General features: G+C 36.6%; 1 protein-coding gene and 1 long non-coding RNA gene across 7 annotated transcripts in view; one reads left to right on the forward strand and one right to left on the reverse strand.

Moving 5' to 3' along the window:
• Hmt4-20 (Histone methyltransferase 4-20) overlaps window positions 1–19,062 on the reverse strand; it is a 59,355-nt gene that overhangs the window by 14,872 nt on the left and 25,421 nt on the right. For all 6 annotated transcript variants that reach the window (XR_014180102.1, XM_081991162.1, XM_081991164.1 and 3 more), the window contains 2 exons: window positions 10,676–11,097; window positions 3,620–3,889 (listed from right to left, as the gene is read on the reverse strand). Coding sequence is in view for 5 of the 6 variants with exons in the window: in XM_081991162.1 (XP_081847288.1) it covers window positions 3,620–3,889; window positions 10,676–11,097 (692 nt within the window). In the remaining variant the exon portion in view is untranslated. The remainder of the gene's footprint in view (window positions 1–3,619; window positions 3,890–10,675; window positions 11,098–19,062) is intronic.
• Window positions 17,508–18,578, forward strand: LOC145736765 (uncharacterized). Its single transcript, XR_014180103.1, has 3 exons — window positions 17,508–17,567; window positions 17,850–18,130; window positions 18,413–18,578. It is a non-coding gene; the product is annotated as an uncharacterized LOC145736765 (long non-coding RNA).

The following is a 19,062-nucleotide window of genomic DNA, read 5'->3' on the forward strand; positions in this document are numbered from 1 at the left end:
GGTTAAGATAGCCTTGACCTTGAAGGTTAAGTAGAAATTTTTTCCAAAATTCTCTCTCTCAAAATGGCCGAGTTTTTGAGACAAAATGGCGGCACTAGCCAAACAGTCAATTGACTGTGCAGCGCAACTTTCAAAATGGCGTCACAAATTCAATTTTAAGGTTAGAACCTTGATTTTTTTAGGTTAAGATAGCCTTGACCTTGAAGGTTAAGTGGAATTTTTTACCAAAATTCCATCTCTCAAAATGGCCGAGTTATGGATACAAAATGGCGGCACTAGCTAAACCGTCACTTTACTGTGCAGCGCAACTTTCAAAATGGCGTCAAAAATTCAGTTTTAAGGTTAGAGCCTTGATTTTTTTAGGTCAAGACAGCCTTGACCTTGAAGGTTAAGTAGAATTTTTTTCCAAAATTTTATCTTGTAAAATGGCCGAGTTTTTGAAACAAAATGGCGGCACTAGCCAAATGGACAGTTGACTGTGCAGCGCAACTTTCAAAATGGCGTCACAAATTCACTTTTAAGGTTAGAGCCTTCATTTTTTTAGGTTAAGATAGCCTTGACCTTGAAGGTTAAGTAGAATTTTTTTCCAAAATTTTATCTTGTAAAATGGCCGAGTTTTTGAGACAAAATGGCGGCACTAGCCAAACGGTCACTTGACTATGCAGCTAAAACTTCAAAATGGCGTCAAAAATTCAATTTTAAGGTTAGAACCTTGATTTTTTTAGGTTAAGATAGCCTTGACCTTGAAGGTTAAGTGGAATTTTTTACCAAAATTCCATCTTGTAAAATGGCCGAGTTTTTGAGACAAAATGGCGGCACTAGCCAAATGGACAGTTGACTGTGCAGCGCAACTTTCAAAATGGCGTCACAAATTCAGTTTTAAGGTTAGAACCTTGATTTTTTTAGGTTAAGATAGCCTTGACCTTGAAGGTTAAGTAGAATTTTTTTCCAAAATTCTCTCTCTCAAAATGGCCGAGTTATGGAAACAAAATGGCGGCACTAACTAAACCGTCACTTTACTGTGCAGCGCAACTTTCAAAATGGCGTCAAAAATTCAGTTTTAAGGTTAGAGCCTTCATTTTTTTAGGTTAAGATAGCCTTGACCTTGAAGGTTAAATAGAATTTTTTTCTAAAATTCTCTCTCTCAAAATGGCCGAGTTATGGATACAAAATGGCGGCACTAGCTAAACCGTCACTTTACTGTGCAGCGCAACCTTCAAAATGGCGTCAAAAATTCAATTTTAAGGTTAGAACCTTGATTTTTTTAGGTTAAGATAGCCTTGACCTTGAAGGTTAAGTAGAATTTTTTTCCAAAATTCTCTCTCTCAAAATGGCCGAGTTATGGATACAAAATGGCGGCACTAGCCAAACAGTCAATTGACTGTGCAGCGCAACTTTCAAAATGGCGTCACAAATTCAATTTTAAGGTTAGAACCTTGATTTTTTTAGGTTAAGATAGCCTTGACCTTGAAGGTTAAGTAGAATTTTTTTCCAAAATTCTCTCTCTCAAAATGGCCGAGTTATGGAAACAAAATGGCGGCACTAACTAAACCGTCACTTTACTGTGCAGCGCAACTTTCAAAATGGCGTCAAAAATTCAGTTTTAAGGTTAGAGCCTTCATTTTTTTAGGTTAAGATAGCCCTGACCTTGAAGGTTAAGTGGAATTTTTTACCAAAATTCCATCTCTCAAAATGGCCGAGTTTTTGAGACAAAATGGCGGCACTAGCTAAACGGTCACTTGACTATGCAGCTAAAACTTCAAAATGGCGTCAAAAATTCAATTTTAAGGTTAGAGCCTTGATTTTTTTAGGTTAAGATAGCCTTGACCTTGAAGGTTAAGTAGAATTTTTTTCCAAAATTTTATCTTGTAAAATGGCCGAGTTTTTGAAACAAAATGGCGGCACTAGCCAAACGGTCAATTGACTGTGCAGCGCAACTTTCAAAATGGTGTCACAAATTCAGTTTTAAGGTTAGAGCCTTCATTTTTTTAGGTTAAGATAGCCTTGACCTTGAAGGTTAAGTAGAACTTTTTTCCAAAACTTTATCTTGTAAAATGGCCGAGTTTTGGAGACAAAATGGCGGCACTACCTAAACGGTCAATTGACTGTGCAGCGTAACCTTCAAAATGGCGTCAAAAATTCAGTTTTAAGGTTAGAACCTTGATTTTTTTAGGTCAAGATAGCCTTGGCCTTGAAGGTTAAGTGGAATTTTTTTCCAAAATTCTCTCTCTCAAAATGGCCGAGTTATGGATACAAAATGGCGGCACTAGCTAAACGGTCACTTGACTGTGCAGCTAAAACTTCAAAATGGCGTCAAAAATTCAATTTTAAGGTTAGAGCCTTGGTTTTTTTAGGTTAAGATAGCCTTGACCTTGAAGGTTAAGTGGAATTTTTTTCCAAAATTCTCTCTCTCAAAATGGCCGAGTTATGGAAACAAAATGGCGGCACTAGCCAAACGGTCAATTGACTGTGCAGCGCAACTTTCAAAATGGCGTCAAAAATTCAATTTTAAGGTTAGAACCTTGATTTTTTTAGGTTAAGATAGCCTTGACCTTGAAGGTTAAGTTGAATTTTTTTCCAAAATTCCATCTCTCAAAATGGCCGAGTTATGGATACAAAATGGCGGCACTAGCTAAACCGTTACTTTACTGTGCAGCGCAACTTTCAAAATGGCGTCAAAAATTCAGTTTTAAGGTTAGAGCCTTGATTTTTTTAGGTCAAGACAGCCTTGACCTTGAAGGTTAAGTAGAATTTTTTTCCAAAATTTTATCTTGTAAAATGGCCGAGTTTTTGAAACAAAATGGCGGCACTAGCCAAATGGACAGTTGACTGTGCAGCGCAACTTTCAAAATGGCGTCACAAATTCACTTTTAAGGTTAGAGCCTTCATTTTTTTAGGTTAAGATAGCCTTGACCTTGAAGGTTAAATAGAATTTTTTTCTAAAATTCTCTCTCTCAAAATGGCCGAGTTATGGATACAAAATGGCGGCACTAGCTAAACGGTCACTTGACTATGCAGCTAAAACTTCAAAATGGCTTCAAAAATTCAATTTTAAGGTTAGAGCCTTCATTTTTTTAGGTTAAGATAGCCTTGACCTTGAAGGTTAAGTAGAATTTTTTTCCAAAATTTTATCTTGTAAAATGGCCGAGTTTTTGAGACAAAATGGCGGCACTACCTAAACGGTCAATTGACTGTGCAGCGCAACTTTCAAAATGGCGTCACAAATTCAGTTTTAAGGTTAGAGCCTTGATTTTTTTAGGTCAAGATAGCCTTGACCTTGAAGGTTAAGTAGAATTTTTTTCCAAAATTTTATCTTGTAAAATGGCCGAGTTTTTGAGACAAAATGGCGGTACTAGCCAAATGAACAGTTGACTGTGCAGCGCAACTTTCAAAATGGCGTCACAAATTCAGTTTTAAGGTTAAAACCTTGATTTTCGGGGTCAAGATAGCCTTGACCTTGACTGTTAGGTTAGACTAAATAAAAATAGCGTAAAACCAAAAATTCAACATTTTTTCGCCCACTAAAAAAACCGCTTCTAAAAGTCAAAGTTTTTCACATCAGCCACAACTAAAAAAACCAAAAAATTCAACTTTTTTTGTAAATATCTCAGAAACTTACCTTCAAACGACGATCGCGCTTCCGGTCCTTCGACTTGTGCCGCTTCTTGCGATGCGCATTCGCCGAATTGGATTCCTCCTCCTCCTCCTCCGCCTCCTCCACTCCCTCCACCCTCAACACTTCGTACTCCCTCTCCAAGTAATCGTCTCCCATGTTGCTGCCCAATTCGATTACTTCGTCCAAAACGGGGCTGCGTTTCATTCTTAGCGTTAGTTTCAGTCTTCCGCCGCATTTTTCCGGTGTTTTCTCCACAGCTTGCTCGTTACTCGCCTACAATGTCCAATTGTTAGCCATAATCGGTTGTTTCTACTTTGCGATTGGTCAAAATAGGCAGCAAACTCAAAAAATTGCTTTAAACCACACATACGTAAAAAACGTATATGAACTTGTGGTCCTTCGAAGCAAATCATTGTGTTTTGCTCGAAGGACCAAATTACCTAAAATAGTAAGGAAAACGTCCAAAATGAGGATTTCTGGTTTAAAAAAGGGAAATCAGGCTTGAAATGCAACGAAAACAGGAAATACTGTAAAATGCCGTTTATAGGTACGTTAACTAATGGTCCTTCAGGCCGGATGAGCAAATTAACCGATTCGAAGGACCAAATGTACGGAAAACGTGAAAAATGAGGATTTATTGAGTTTTTAATTTTTTTGGTAGTTTTATAGCTTTATGGATCGACTTTTGACAGTTGCGACATTTGTGACAGATCAAACTACGTCAGAAACAAACTGTCAAATGTCATAAATGTCAAAATTTTACTTGTGGAGCTGTAAAATGTAGTTTATTTAAGTTTTATAGCTTTATGGTTGGAATTTTGACAGTTTTGACGTGTACCTGTACGTTTGACAGGTCAGTTGAACTGTCATTGTACCAAAAAATGTCAAAATCCAGGTCGCAAGACCATGAAACTATAAAAAATCCCTGAAACTCCACAAACATTGTGGAAAGTGTGTGGAAACCATTTTATATGTTTATGGTTGGAATTTTGACAGTTTTGACGTGTACCGGTAGGTTTGACAGGTCACTTGAACTGTCATTCTACCAAAAAATGTCAAAATCCGGGTCGCAAGACCATGAAACTATAAAAAATTCCTGAAACCCCACAAACATTGTGGAAAGTGTGTGGAAACTATTTTATAGGTTTATGGTTGGAATTTTGACAGTTTTGACGTGTACCGGTAGGTTTGACAGGTCACTTGAACTGTCATTCTACCAAAAAATGTCAAAATCCAGGTCGCAAGACCATGAAACTATAAAAAATTACTGAAACCCCACAAACATTGTGGAAAGTGTGTGGAAACCATTTTAGAGGTTTATGGTTGGAATTTTGACAGTTTTGACGTGTATCTGTGAGGTCACTTGAACTGTCATTCTACCAAAATATGTCAAAATCCAGGCTGCAAGACCATGAAACTATAAAAAAATTCCAGAAACTCCACAAACATTGTGGAAAGTGTATGGAAACCATTTTATATGTTTATGGTTGGAATTTTGACAGTTTTGACGTGTACCTGTAGGTTTGACAGGTCACTTGAACTGTCATTCTACCAAAAAATGTCAAAATCTAGGTCGCGAGACCATGAAACTATAAAAAATTACAGAATCCCCATAAATGTTAAGGAAATCATTTTATAGGTTTATGGTTGGAATTTTGACAGTTTTGACGTGTACATGAAGGTTTGACAGGTCACTTGAACTGTCATTGTACCAAAAAATGTCAAAATCCAGGTCGCAAGACCATGAAACTATAAAAAATTCCTGAAACTCCACAAACATTGTGGAAAGTGTGTGGAAACCATTTTATAGGTTTATGGTTGAAATTTTGACAGTTTTGACGTGTACTGGTAGGTTTGACAGGTCACTTAAACTGTCATTGTACCAAAAAATGTCAAAATCCAGGTCGCAAGACCATGAAACTATAAAAAATTCCTGAAACTCCACTTACATTGTGGAAAGTGTGTGGAAACCATTTTATAGGTTTATGGTTGGAATTTTGACAGTTTTGACGTGTACCGGTAGGTTTGACAGGTCACTTGAACTGTCATTCTACCAAAAAATGTCAAAATCTAGGTCGCGAGACCATGAAACTATAAAAAATTACAGAATCCCCATAAATGTTAAGGAAATCATTTTATAGGTTTATGGTTGGAATTTTGACAGTTTTGACGTGTACATGAAGGTTTGACAGGTCACTTGAACTGTCATTGTACCAAAAAATGTCAAAATCCAGGTCGCAAGACCATGAAACTATAAAAAATTCCTGAAACTCCACAAACATTGTGGAAAGTGTGTGGAAACCATTTTATATGTTTATGGTTGGAATTTTGACAGTTTTGACGTGTACCGGTAGGTTTGACAGGTCACTTGAACTGTCATTCTATCAAAAAATGTCAAAATCCAGACCGCAACACCATGAAAGTATAAAAAATTCCTGAAACTCCACAAACATTGTGGAAAGTGTGTGGAAACCATTTTAGAGGTTTATGGTTGAAATTTTGACAGTTTTGACGTGTACCTGAAAGTTTGACAGGTCACTTCAACTGTCATTTTACCAAAAAATGTCAAAATCCAGGTCGCAAGACCATGAAACTATACAAAATTACAGAATCCCCATAAATGTTAAGGAAATCATTTTATAGGTTTATGGTTGGAATTTTGACAGTTTTGACGTGTACATGAAGGTTTGACAGGTCACTTGAACTGTCATTGTACCAAAAAATGTCAAAATCCAGGTCGCAAGACCATGAAACTATAAAAAATTCCTGAAACTCCACAAACATTGTGGAAAGTGTGTGGAAACCATTTTATATGTTTATGGTTGGAATTTTGACAGTTTTGACGTGTACATGAAGGTTTGACAGGTCACTTGAACTGTCATTTTACCAAAAAATGTCAAAATCCAGGTCGCAAGACCATGAAACTATAAAAAATTCCTGAAACTCCACAAACATTGTGGAAAGTGTGTGGAAACCATTTTATATGTTTATGGTTGGAATTTTGACAGTTTTGACGTGTACCTCCACGTTTGACAGGTCACTTGAACTGTCATTCTACCAAAAAATGTCAAAATCCAGGTCGCAAGACCATGAAACTATAAAAAATTCCTGAAACCCCAGAAACATTGTGGAAAGTGTGTGGAAACCATTTTATAGGTTTATGGTTGGAATTTTGACAGTTTTGACGTGTACCTGTAGGTTTGACAGGTCACTTGAACTGTCATTGTACCAAAAAATGTCAAAATCCAGGTCGCAAGACCATGAAACTATAAAAAATCCCTGAAACCCCAGAAACATTGTGGAAAGTGTGTGGAAACCATTTTATAGGTTTATGGTTGGAATTTTGACAGTTTTGACGTGTACCGGTAGGTTTGACAGGTCACTTGAACTGTCATTCTACCAAAAAATGTCAAAATCCAGGTCGCAAGACCATGAAACTATAAAAAATTCCTGAAACTCCACAAACATTGTGGAAAGTGTGTGAAAACCATTTTATATGTTTATGGTTGGAATTTTGACAGTTTTGACGTGTAGTTGTAAGTTTGACAGGTCACTTGAACTGTCATTCTACCAAAAAATGTCAAAATCCAGGCCGCAAGACCATGAAACTATAAAAAATTACTGAAACTCCACTTACATTGTGGAAAGTGTATGGAAACCATTTTATAGGTTTATGGTTGGAATTTTGACAGTTTTGACGTGTACCGGTAGGTTTGACAGGTCACTTCAACTGTCATTCTACCAAAAAATGTCAAAATCCGGGTCGCAAGACCATGAAACTATAAAAAATTACAGAAACTCCACAAACATTGTGGAAAGTGTGTGGAAACCATTTTATATGTTTATGGTTGGAATTTTGACAGTTTTGACGTGTACCTGAAAGTTTGACAGGTCACTTCAACTGTCATTGTACCAAAAAATGTCAAAATCCAGACCGCAAGACCATGAAACTATAAAAAATTACTGAAACTCCACTTACATTGTGGAAAGTGTATGGAAACCATTTTATAGGTTTATGGTTGGAATTTTGACAGTTTTGACGTGTACCGGTAGGTTTGACAGGTCACTTGAACTGTCACTCTACCAAAAAATGTCAAAATCCGGGTCGCAAGACCATGAAACTATAAAAAATCACTGAAACCCCACAAACATTGTGGAAAGTGTATGAAAACCATTTTATAGGTTTATGGTTGGAATTTTGACAGTTTTGACGTGTGCCTGTACGTTTGACAGGTCACTTGAACTGTCACTCTACCAAAAAATGTCAAAATCCGGGTCGCAAGACCATGAAACTATAAAAAATCACTGAAACCCCACAAACATTGTGGAAAGTGTGTGGAAACAATTTTATATGTTTATGGTTGGAATTTTGACAGTTTTTCACAATTTTATATGGGACACCCGGTATATTATTACGTCATTCGATTCTGCTCGTCAGCAGCTACAGGGTGACCCAAAAAAGTCCTGTCAAAATTGTTTAGTTTCCGAAATATACAGGGTGAAACGTGTCATTAATCTCAACTTCAAACTTGATTCAGCGCTACATTCAAATTCAAAAAACTGCACTATTTCAAATGGGACACCCTGTATATTATTACGTCATTCGATTCTGCTCGTCAGCAGCTACAGGGTGACCCAAAAAAGTCTTGTCAAAATTGTTTAGTTTACGAGATATACAGGGTGAAACGTGACATTACTCTCAACTTCAAACTTGATTCAGCGCTGCATTCAAATTCAAAAAACTGCACTATTTCAAATGGGACACCCTGTATATTATTACGTCATTCGATTCTGCTCGTCAGCAGCTACAGGGTGACCCAAAAAAGTCCTGTCAAAATTGTTTAGTTTCCGAAATATACAGGGTGAAACGTGTCATTAATCTCAACTTCAAACTTGATTCAGCGCTGCATTCAAATTAAAAAAACTGCACTATTTCAAATGGGACACCCTGTATATTATTACGTCATTCGATTCTGCTCGTCAGCAGCTACAGGGTGACCCAAAAAAGTCCTGTCAAAATTGTTTAGTTTCCGAAATATACAGGGTGAAACGTGTCATTAATCTCAACTTCAAACTTGATTCAGCGCTGCATTCAAATTAAAAAAACTGCACTATTTCAAATGGGACACCCTGTATATTATTACGTCATTCGATTCTGCTCGTCAGCAGCTACAGGGTGACCCAAAAAAGTCCTGTCAAAATTGTTTAGTTTCCGAAATATACAGGGTGAAACGTGTCATTAATCTCAACTTCAAACTTGATTCAGCGCTGCATTCAAATTAAAAAAACTGCACTATTTCAAATGGGACACCCTGTATATTATTACGTCATTCGATTCTGCTCGTCAGCAGCTACAGGGTGACCCAAAAAAGTCCTGTCAAAATTGTTTAGTTTCCGAAATATACAGGGTGAAACGTGTCATTAATCTCAACTTCAAACTTGATTCAGCGCTGCATTCAAATTCAAAAAACTGCACTATTTCAAACGGGACACCCTGTATATTATTACGTCATTCGATTCTGCTCGTCAGCAGCTACAGGGTGACCCAAAAAAGTCTTGTCAAAATTGTTTAGTTTACGAGATATACAGGGTGAAACGTGACATTACTCTCAACTTCAAACTTGATTCAGCGCTGCATTCAAATTCAAAAAACTGCACTATTTCAAATGGGACACCCTGTATATTATTACGTCATTCGATTCTGCTCGTCAGCAGCTACAGGGTGACCCAAAAAAGTCTTGTCAAAATTGTTTAGTTTACGAGATATACAGGGTGAAACGTGACATTACTCTCAACTTCAAACTTGATTCAGCGCTGCATTCAAATTCAAAAAACTGCACTATTTCAAATGGGACACCCTGTATATTATTACGTCATTCGATTCTGCTCGTCAGCAGCTACAGGGTGACCCAAAAAAGTCTTGTCAAAATTGTTTAGTTTACGAGATATACAGGGTGAAACGTGACATTACTCTCAACTTCAAACTTGATTCAGCGCTGCATTCAAATTCAAAAAACTGCACTATTTCAAATGGGACACCCTGTATATTATTACGTCATTCGATTCTGCTCGTCAGCAGCTACAGGGTGACCCAAAAAAGTCTTGTCAAAATTGTTTAGTTTACGAGATATACAGGGTGAAACGTGACATTACTCTCAACTTCAAACTTGATTCAGCGCTGCATTCAAATTAAAAAAACTGCACTATTTCAAACGGGACACCCTGTATATTATTACGTCATTCGATTCTGCTCGTCAGCAGCTACAGGGTGACCCAAAAAAGTCTTGTCAAAATTGTTTAGTTTACGAGATATACAGGGTGAAACGTGACATTACTCTCAACTTCAAACTTGATTCAGCGCTGCATTCAAATTCAAAAAACTGCAATATTTCAAATGGGACACCCTGTATATTATTACGTCATTCGATTCTGCTCGTCAGCAGCTACAGGGTGACCCAAAAAAGTCTTGTCAAAATTGTTTAGTTTACGAGATATACAGGGTGAAACGTGACATTACTCTCAACTTCAAACTTGATTCAGCGCTGCATTCAAATTAAAAAAACTGCACTATTTCAAATGGGACACCCTGTATATTATTACGTCATTCGATTCTGCTCGTCAGCAGCTACAGGGTGACCCAAAAAAGTCTTGTCAAAATTGTTTAGTTTACGAGATATACAGGGTGAAACGTGTCATTAATCTCAACTTCAAACTTGATTCAGCGCTGCATTCAAATTCAAAAAACTGCACTATTTCAAATGGGACACCCTGTATATTATTACGTCATTCGATTCTGCTCGTCAGCAGCTACAGGGTGGCCCAAAAAAAATCTCGTCAAAATTGTTTAGTTTACGAGATATTTGAGGTCAAAGTTGGTCTTAACTCTGCGAAGAAATTGCTTGCTAAAGTGGCTCAAAAGTCGATAATTTCAAATGGGACACCCTGTATATTTTTAGATCAGTGGATTGCGCACACTCGGAGCTACACGGTGACCCAAAAAATGCCAAAAAAAACGATCTAGTTTTCGAGATATTTAAAGTTTTCTCAAAAATAACTCACCTCATTAGAACTCCAATTATCACACTCCTCCTCACACTTTGCGCTGTCTGAAACCGCCCTCATTACGTCATCGACTGCCTCAATACTCTCTTCTCTTTCCGCACTATCCTCCTCCTTTTTGCGCAACGGAACGATTACGTCACTGGCGGCGTCGTCGCGAAACTCGTACACGTCACTGGCGCGCGCCGCGTCACAACTGTCACTGGTGACGTGTGCGCGCGGCGGCGTTGCCGGCTCTTTTAACCGTTTCGCTTTGTGTTTTTTCCGGCGATTTCGCCGCAAATTGCACGTGGTCGCGATGGAATGGTTGTTGTTGTTGGCGACGTAGACGTGGCAACCCTGCGCCAGTTTCGGCGCCGCCTCCGACGCCAGACATTTGTGATTCCGGAGCGTGATTCCGGTCGACTCTTCCGACTCATTTGCTGCAAATTAAAAGCGTAAAAATAGCGACAACGAAACGATCTGACAACGTGTCAAAATTTGTGATTTTTCCAAAAAAAAAATTTTTTTAGGAAACTTTGACGCCCTCTAGCGGTGTTATTTGTAGCATTACTGCCTGATTTTAGGACATTTTTGGAAAGCTTGAAATGTGCTCCACAAAACTGTTTCTCTGTCATTTTGACGTATCTGTCAAAATAATCAAGTTACGGCCGGTTGAAGCGAGGCGGTAACCTGTTAAAATTTGGGATTTTTTTTAAATTTACGAGCAACTTTGACGCCCTCTAGCGGCGTTATTTGTCATGCGATCACACGATTTTAGTACATTTTTAGAACGCTTAAAGTGTGCCTTACAAAAGTGTTTCTTTGTCATTTTGACGTATCTGTCAAAATAACCGAGTTACATGTAGTTAAGACAAGCTGTCAAAATTTGAGATTTTTCCAAAAAATGTACGAGAAACTTTGACGCCCTCTACCGGCATTATTTGTACACCGATCGCATAATTTTACGACATTTTTAGAAAGCTTGAAGTGTGTCTTACAAAAGTGTTTCTCTGTCATTTTGACGTATCTGTCAAAATAACCGAGTTACAGCTGGTTGAAGCGATCTGACAACCTGTCAAAATTTGCGATTCCGTTTTAGACTTTCTGAAACATTTTCAGGCCTTTTTCAACATTTTTAGATATTTTGCAACATTTCTAAATTTGCAGCAACATTTTTAGACTTTCTGAAACATTTTCATGCCTTTTTAGATATTTTGCAACATTTCTGAACTTTCAGTAACATTTGTAGACTTTCCGAAACATTTTCAGGCCTTTTAACATTTTTAGATATTTTGCAACATTTCCAAACTTTCAGTAACATTTTTAGAATTTCTAAAACATTTTCAGGCCTTTTTCAACATTTTTAGATATTTTGCAACATTTTTAAACTTTCAGTAACATTTTTAGACTTTCTCGAACATTTTCAGGCCTTTTTCAACATTTTTAGATATTTTGCAACATTTCTGAACTTTCAGTAACATTTTTAGAATTTCTGAAACATTTTCATGCCTTTTTAGATATTTTGCAATATTTCTGAACTTTCAGTAACATTTTTAGACTTTCTCGAACATTTTCAGGCCTTTTTCAACATTTTTAGACTTTCTGAAACATGTCCAGTCCTTTTTCAACATTTTCAGATATTTTGCAACATTTCTGAACTTTCAGTAACATTTTTAGACTTTCTAGAACATTTTTTGACATTTTGAAACATGTCTAAATTTGCAGCAACATTTTTAGACTTTCTGGAACCTTTTTAGGTCCTTTTCAATATTTTTAGATATTTTGCAACATTTTTAAATTTTCAGCAACATTTTTAGACTTTCTGAAACATTTTCAGGCCTTTTTCAATATTTTTAGATATTTTGCAACATTTCTGAACTTTCAGTAACATTTTTAGACTTTCTGAAACATTTTCAGGCCTTTTTCAACATTTCTAGATATTTTGCAACATTTCTAAATTTGCAGCAACATTTTAAGGCTTTCTAGAACATTTTCAGGCCTTTTTCCACATTTTTAGATATTTTGCAACATTTATAAACTTTCAGTAACATTTTTAGACTTCCTGAAACATTTTCAGGCCTTTTTCAACATTTTTAGATATTTTGCAACATTTCTAAACTTTCAGTAACATTTTTAGACTTTCTGGAACATTTTCAGACCTTTTTCAACATTTTTAGATATTTTGCAACATTTCTAAACTTTCAGTAACATTTTTAGACTTTCTGGAACATTTTCAGGCCTTTTTCAACATTTTTAGATATTTTGTAACATTTCTGAACTTTCAGTAACATTTTTAGACTTTCTGAAACATTTTCAGGCCTTTCTCAACATTTTTTGATATTTTGCAACATTTCTAAACTTTCAGTAACATTTTTAGACTTTCTGAAACATTTTCAGGCCATTTTCAACATTTTTAGATATTTTGCAACATTTCTGAACTTTTAGTAACATTTTTAGACTTTCAGGCCTTTTTCAACATTTTTAGATATTTTGCAACATTTCTAAACTTTCAGTAACATTTTTAGACTTTCTGAAACATTTTCAGGCCATTTTCAACATTTTTAGATATTTTGCAACATTTCTGAACTTTTAGTAACATTTTTAGACTTTCAGGCCTTTTTCAACATTTTTAGATATTTTGCAACATTTCTAAATTTGCAGCAACATTTTTAGACTTTCTAGAACATTTTCAGGCCTTTTTCAACATATTTAGATATTTTGCAACATTTCTAAACTTTCAGTAACATTTTTAGACTTTCACGAACATTTTCAGGCCTTTTTCAACATATTTAGATATTTTGCAACATTTCTAAACTTTCATTAACATTTTTAGACTTTCACGAACATTTTCAGGCCTGTTTCAACATTTTTAGATATTTTGCAACATTTATAAACGTTCAGTAACATTTTCAGACTTTCTGGAACATTTTCAGGCCTTTTTCAACATTTTTAGATATTTTGCAACATTTCTAAACTTTCAGTAACATTTTAGACTTTCTAGAACATTTTCTGGCCTTTTCCAACATTTTAAAATATTTTGCAACATTTCTAAACTTTCAGCAACATTTTTAGACTTTCTAGAACATTTTCAGGCCTTTTTCCACATTTTTAGATATTTTGCAACATTTCTAAACTTTCAGTAACATTTTTAGACTTTCTGGAACATTTTCAGGCCTTTTTCCAAATTTTTTGATATTTTGCAACATTTCTGAACTTTCAGTAACATTTTCAGACTTTCTGGAACATTTTCAAGCCTTTTTCCACATTTTTAGATATTTTGTAACATTTCTGAACTTTCAGTAACATTTTTAGACTTTCTGAAACATTTTCAGGCCTTTTTCGACATTTTTAGACTTTCTGAAACATTTTCAGGTCTTTTTCAACATTTTTTGATATTTTGCAACATTTCTAAACTTTCATTAACATTTTTAGACTTTCACGAACATTTTCAGGCCTGTTTCAACATTTTTAGATATTTTGCAACATTTATAAACGTTCAGTAACATTTTCAGACTTTCTGGAACATTTTCAGGCCTTTTTCAACATTTTTAGATATTTTGCAACATTTCTAAACTTTCAGTAACATTTTAGACTTTCTAGAACATTTTCTGGCCTTTTCCAACATTTTAAAATATTTTGCAACATTTCTAAACTTTCAGCAACATTTTTAGACTTTCTAGAACATTTTCAGGCCTTTTTCCACATTTTTAGATATTTTGCAACATTTCTAAACTTTCAGTAACATTTTTAGACTTTCTGGAACATTTTCAGGCCTTTTTCCAAATTTTTTGATATTTTGCAACATTTCTGAACTTTCAGTAACATTTTTAGACTTTCTGAAACATTTTCAGACCTTTTTCAACATTTTTAGATATTTTGCAACATTTCTGAACTTTCAGTAACATTTTTACACTTTCTGAAGTATTTTCAGGTCTTTTTCAATATTTTTAAACTTTCTACAACATTTTTTGAGATTTTGAAACATTTCTAAATTGGCAGCAACATTTTTAGACTTTATAAAACATTTTCAGGCCTTTTTCAACATTTTTAGGTATTTTGCAACATTTCTGAACTTTCAGTAACATTTTTAGACTTTCTGAAACATTTTCAGACCTTTTTCAACATTTTTAGATATTTTGCAACATTTTTAAATTTTCAGCAACATTTTTAGACTTTCTGAAACATTTTCAGGCCTTTTTCAACATTTTTTAGATATTTTGCAACATTTCTGAACTTTCAGTAACATTTTTAGACTTTCTAGAACATTTTTAAAGCTTTTATAACATTTTCAGGTCTTTTTCAACATGTTTAGATATTTTGCAACATTTCTAGACTTTTTGACAGTTTTGACATACTGATAAGTGACACTCGAGGACACTGTCAAAATCTACACTGTCAGAGGGTAAAGTGGAGTTTTAGCAATATTGACAATATTTAGCGTATTTTGACAGTTCTGTCATTTGTTCAACAGGAAGCGTCCCCGAGTGTCACCTATCAACTGTCACACATGTCAAAACTGTCAAAAATACCATCCAGTCGAGTTTGTACTCGTTTTCGATTAACTTGGGGACGGAAAATTCACTCCCGTTGCCAGATTTACGATATCTCCAAAACTGACAGAGTTAACCACTTTTTTGCAAAAAACTCGAGCTGTGTGAGAGGTACGTGAAATCTGACTGCGGATTTGAATTCAGCGACCCCAAATTAGTCAAAAACGAGTGGTCACTCAAGGGGTCCAAGTCAAAAAATAACAAAATTACATTTTTGCGAGGTTGCCAAGTGATGAAACCTAACTTTTTTGCTATTCAAGCTAGAGCGTTCATCTCAACGTCATTTTATGCTAAAATTGCCTGGAAAACACGCTGGTGCAGTCGGTTTCACGATATCTGCAAAACTGACAGAGTTAACCAAGTTTTTGCAAAAAGCTCGAGCTGTGCGAGAGGTACGTGAAATCTGACTGCGGATTTGGATTCAGCGACCCCAAATTAGTCGAAAACGAGTGGTCACTCAAGGGGTCCAAATTAAAAAATAACAAAATGACAGTTTGTGCAACGTTGCCACGCTACAAACCTAACTTTTTTGCTATTTAAGCTAGAGCGTTCATCTCAACGTCATTTTATGCTAAAATTGCCTGGAAAACACGCTAGTGCAGTCGGTTTGACGATATCTCCAAAACTGACAGAGTTAACCAAGTTTTCGCAAAAAACTCGAACTGTGTGAGAGGTACGTAAAATCTGACTGCGGATTTGGATTCAGCGACCCCAAATTAGTCGAAAACGAGTGGTCACTCAAGGGGTCCAAATTAAAAAATAACAAAATGACAGTTTGTGCAACGTTGCCACGCCACAAACCTAACTTTTTTGCTATTTAAGCTAGAGCGTTCATCTCAACGTCATTTTATGCTAAAATTGCCTGGAAAACACGCTAGTGCAGTCGGTTTGACGATATCTCCAAAACTGACAGAGTTAACCAAGTTTTCGCAAAAAACTCGAACTGTGTGAGAGGTACGTAAAATCTGACTGCGGATTTGGATTCAGCGACCCCAAATTAGTCGAAAACGAGTGGTCACTTGAGGGGTCCAAGTCAAAAAATAACAAAATTACATTTTTGCGAGGTTGCCAAGTGATGAAACCTAACTTTTTTGCTATTTGAGCTAGAACGTTCATCTCAACGTCATTTTATGCTAAAATTGCCTGGAAAACACGCTAGTGCAGTCGGTTTGACGATATCTCCAAAACTGACAGAGTTAACCAAGTTTTTGCAAAAAACTCGAACTGTGTGAGAGGTACGTGAAATCTGACTGCGGATTTGGATTCAGCGACCCCAAATTAGTCGAAAACGAGTGGTCACTTGAGGGGTCCAAGTCAAAAAATAACAAAATTACATTTTTGCGAGGTTGCCAAGTGATGAAACCTAACTTTTTTGCTATTCAAGCTAGAGCGTTCATCTCAACGCCATTTTATGCTAAAATTTCCTGGAAAACACGCTGGTGCAGTCGGTTTGACGATATCTCCAAAACTGACAGAGTTAACCAAGTTTTTGCAAAAAACTCGAACTGTGTGAGAGGTACGTGAAATCTGACTGCGGATTTGGATTCAGCGACCCCAAATTAGTCGAAAACGAGTGGTCACTTGAGGGGTCCAAGTCAAAAAATAACAAAATTACATTTTTGCGAGGTTGCCAAGTGATGAAACCTAACTTTTTTGCTATTCAAGCTAGAGCGTTCATCTCAACGCCATTTTATGCTAAAATTTCCTGGAAAACACGCTGGTGCAGTCGGTTTGACGATATCTCCAAAACTGACAGAGTTAACCAAGTTTTTGCAAAAAACTCGAACTGTGTGAGAGGTACGTGAAATCTGACTGCGGATTTGAATTCAGCGACCCCAAATTAGTCAAAAACGAGTGGTCACTTGAGGGGTCCAAGTCAAAAAATAACAAAATTACAGTTTGTGCAACGTTGCCAAGTGATAAAACCTAACTTTTTTGCTATTTGAGCTAGAACGTTCATCTCAACGTCATTTTATGCTAAAATTCCCTGGAAAACACGCTGGTGCAGTCGGTTTGACGATATCTCCAAAACTGACAGAGTTAACCACTTTTTTGCAAAAAACTCGAGCTGTGTGAGAGGTACGTGAAATCTGACTGCGGATTTGGATTCAGCGACCCCAAATTAGTCGAAAACGAGTGGTCACTCAAGGGGTCCAAATTAAAAAATAACAAAATGACAGTTTGTGCAACGTTGCCACGCTACAAACCTAACTTTTTTGCTATTTAAGCTAGAGCGTTCATCTCAACGTCATTTTATGCTAAAATTGCCTGGAAAACACGCTGGTGCAGTCGGTTTCACGATATCTGCAAAACTGACAGAGTTAACCAAGTTTTTGCAAAAAACTCGAACTGTGTGAGAGGTACGTAAAATCTGACTGCGGATTTGAATTCAGCGACCCCAAATTAGTCGAAAACGAGTGGTCACTTGAGGGGTCCAAGTCAAAAAATAACAAAAGTACAATTAGTGCAACGTTGCCAAGTGACAAAACCTAACTTTTTTGCTATTTAAGCTAGAGCGTTCATCTCGACGTCATTTTATGCTAAAATTTCCTGGAAAACACGCTAGTGCAGTCGGTTTGACGATATCTCCAAAACTGACAGAGTTAACCAAGTTTTTGCAAAAAGCTCGAGCTGTGCGAGAGGTACGTAAAATCTGACTGCGGATTTGAATTCAGCGACCCCAAATTAGTCGAAAACGAGTGGTCACTCAAGGGGTCCAAATTAAAAAATAACAAAATGACAGTTTGTGCAACGTTGCCACGCTACAAACCTAACTTTTTTGCTATTTAAGCTAGAGCGTTCATCTCAACGTCATTTTATGCTAAAATTGCCTGGAAAACACGCTGGTGCAGTCGGTTTCACGATATCTGCAAAACTGACAGAGTTAACCAAGTTTTTGCAAAAAACTCGAACTGTGTGAGAGGTACGTAAAATCTGACTGCGGATTTGAATTCAGCGACCCCAAATTAGTCGAAAACGAGTGGTCACTTGAGGGGTCCAAGTCAAAAAATAACAAAAGTACAATTAGTGCAACGTTGCCAAGTGACAAAACCTAACTTTTTTGCTATTTAAGCTAGAGCGTTCATCTCGACGTCATTTTATGCTAAAATTCCCTGGAAAACACGCTGGTGCAGTCGGTTTGACGATATCTCCAAAACTGACAGAGTTAACCACTTTTTTGCAAAAAACTCGAGCTGTGTGAGAGGTACGTGAAATCTGACTGCGGATTTGGATTCAGCGACCCCAAATTAGTCGAAAACGAGTGGTCACTCAAGGGGTCCAAATTAAAAAATAACAAAATGACAGTTTGTGCAACGTTGCCACGCTACAAACCTAACTTTTTTGCTATTTAAGCTAGAACGTTCATCTCAACGTCATTTTATGCTAAAACTGCTTGGAAAACACGCTAGTGCAGTCGGTTTGACGATATCTCCAAAACTGACAGAGTTAACCAAGTTTTTGCAAAAAGCTCGAGCTGTGCGAGAGGTACGTAAAATCTGACTGCGGATTTGAATTCAGCGACCCCAAATTAGTCGAAAACGAGTGGTCACTCAAGGGGTCCAAATTAAAAAATAACAAAATGACAGTTTGTGCAACGTTGCCACGCTACAAACCTAACTTTTTTGCTATTTAAGCTAGAACGTTCATCTCAACGTCATTTTATGCTAAAACTGCTTGGAAAACACGTTAGTGCAGTTGGTTTGACGATATCTGCAAAACTGACAGAGTTAACTAAGTTTTTGTAAAAAACTCGAACTGTGTGAGAGGTACGTGAAATCTGACTGCGGATTTGAATTCAGCGACCCCAAATTAGTCGAAAACGAGTGGTCACTTGAGGGGTCCAAGTCAAAAAAT

Source organism: Ips typographus, linkage group LG12 (assembly GCF_016097725.1).
Source record: "Ips typographus isolate SLU linkage group LG12, UJ_Ityp_2.0, whole genome shotgun sequence".
Classification (NCBI taxonomy): domain Eukaryota; kingdom Metazoa; phylum Arthropoda; class Insecta; order Coleoptera; family Curculionidae; genus Ips; species Ips typographus.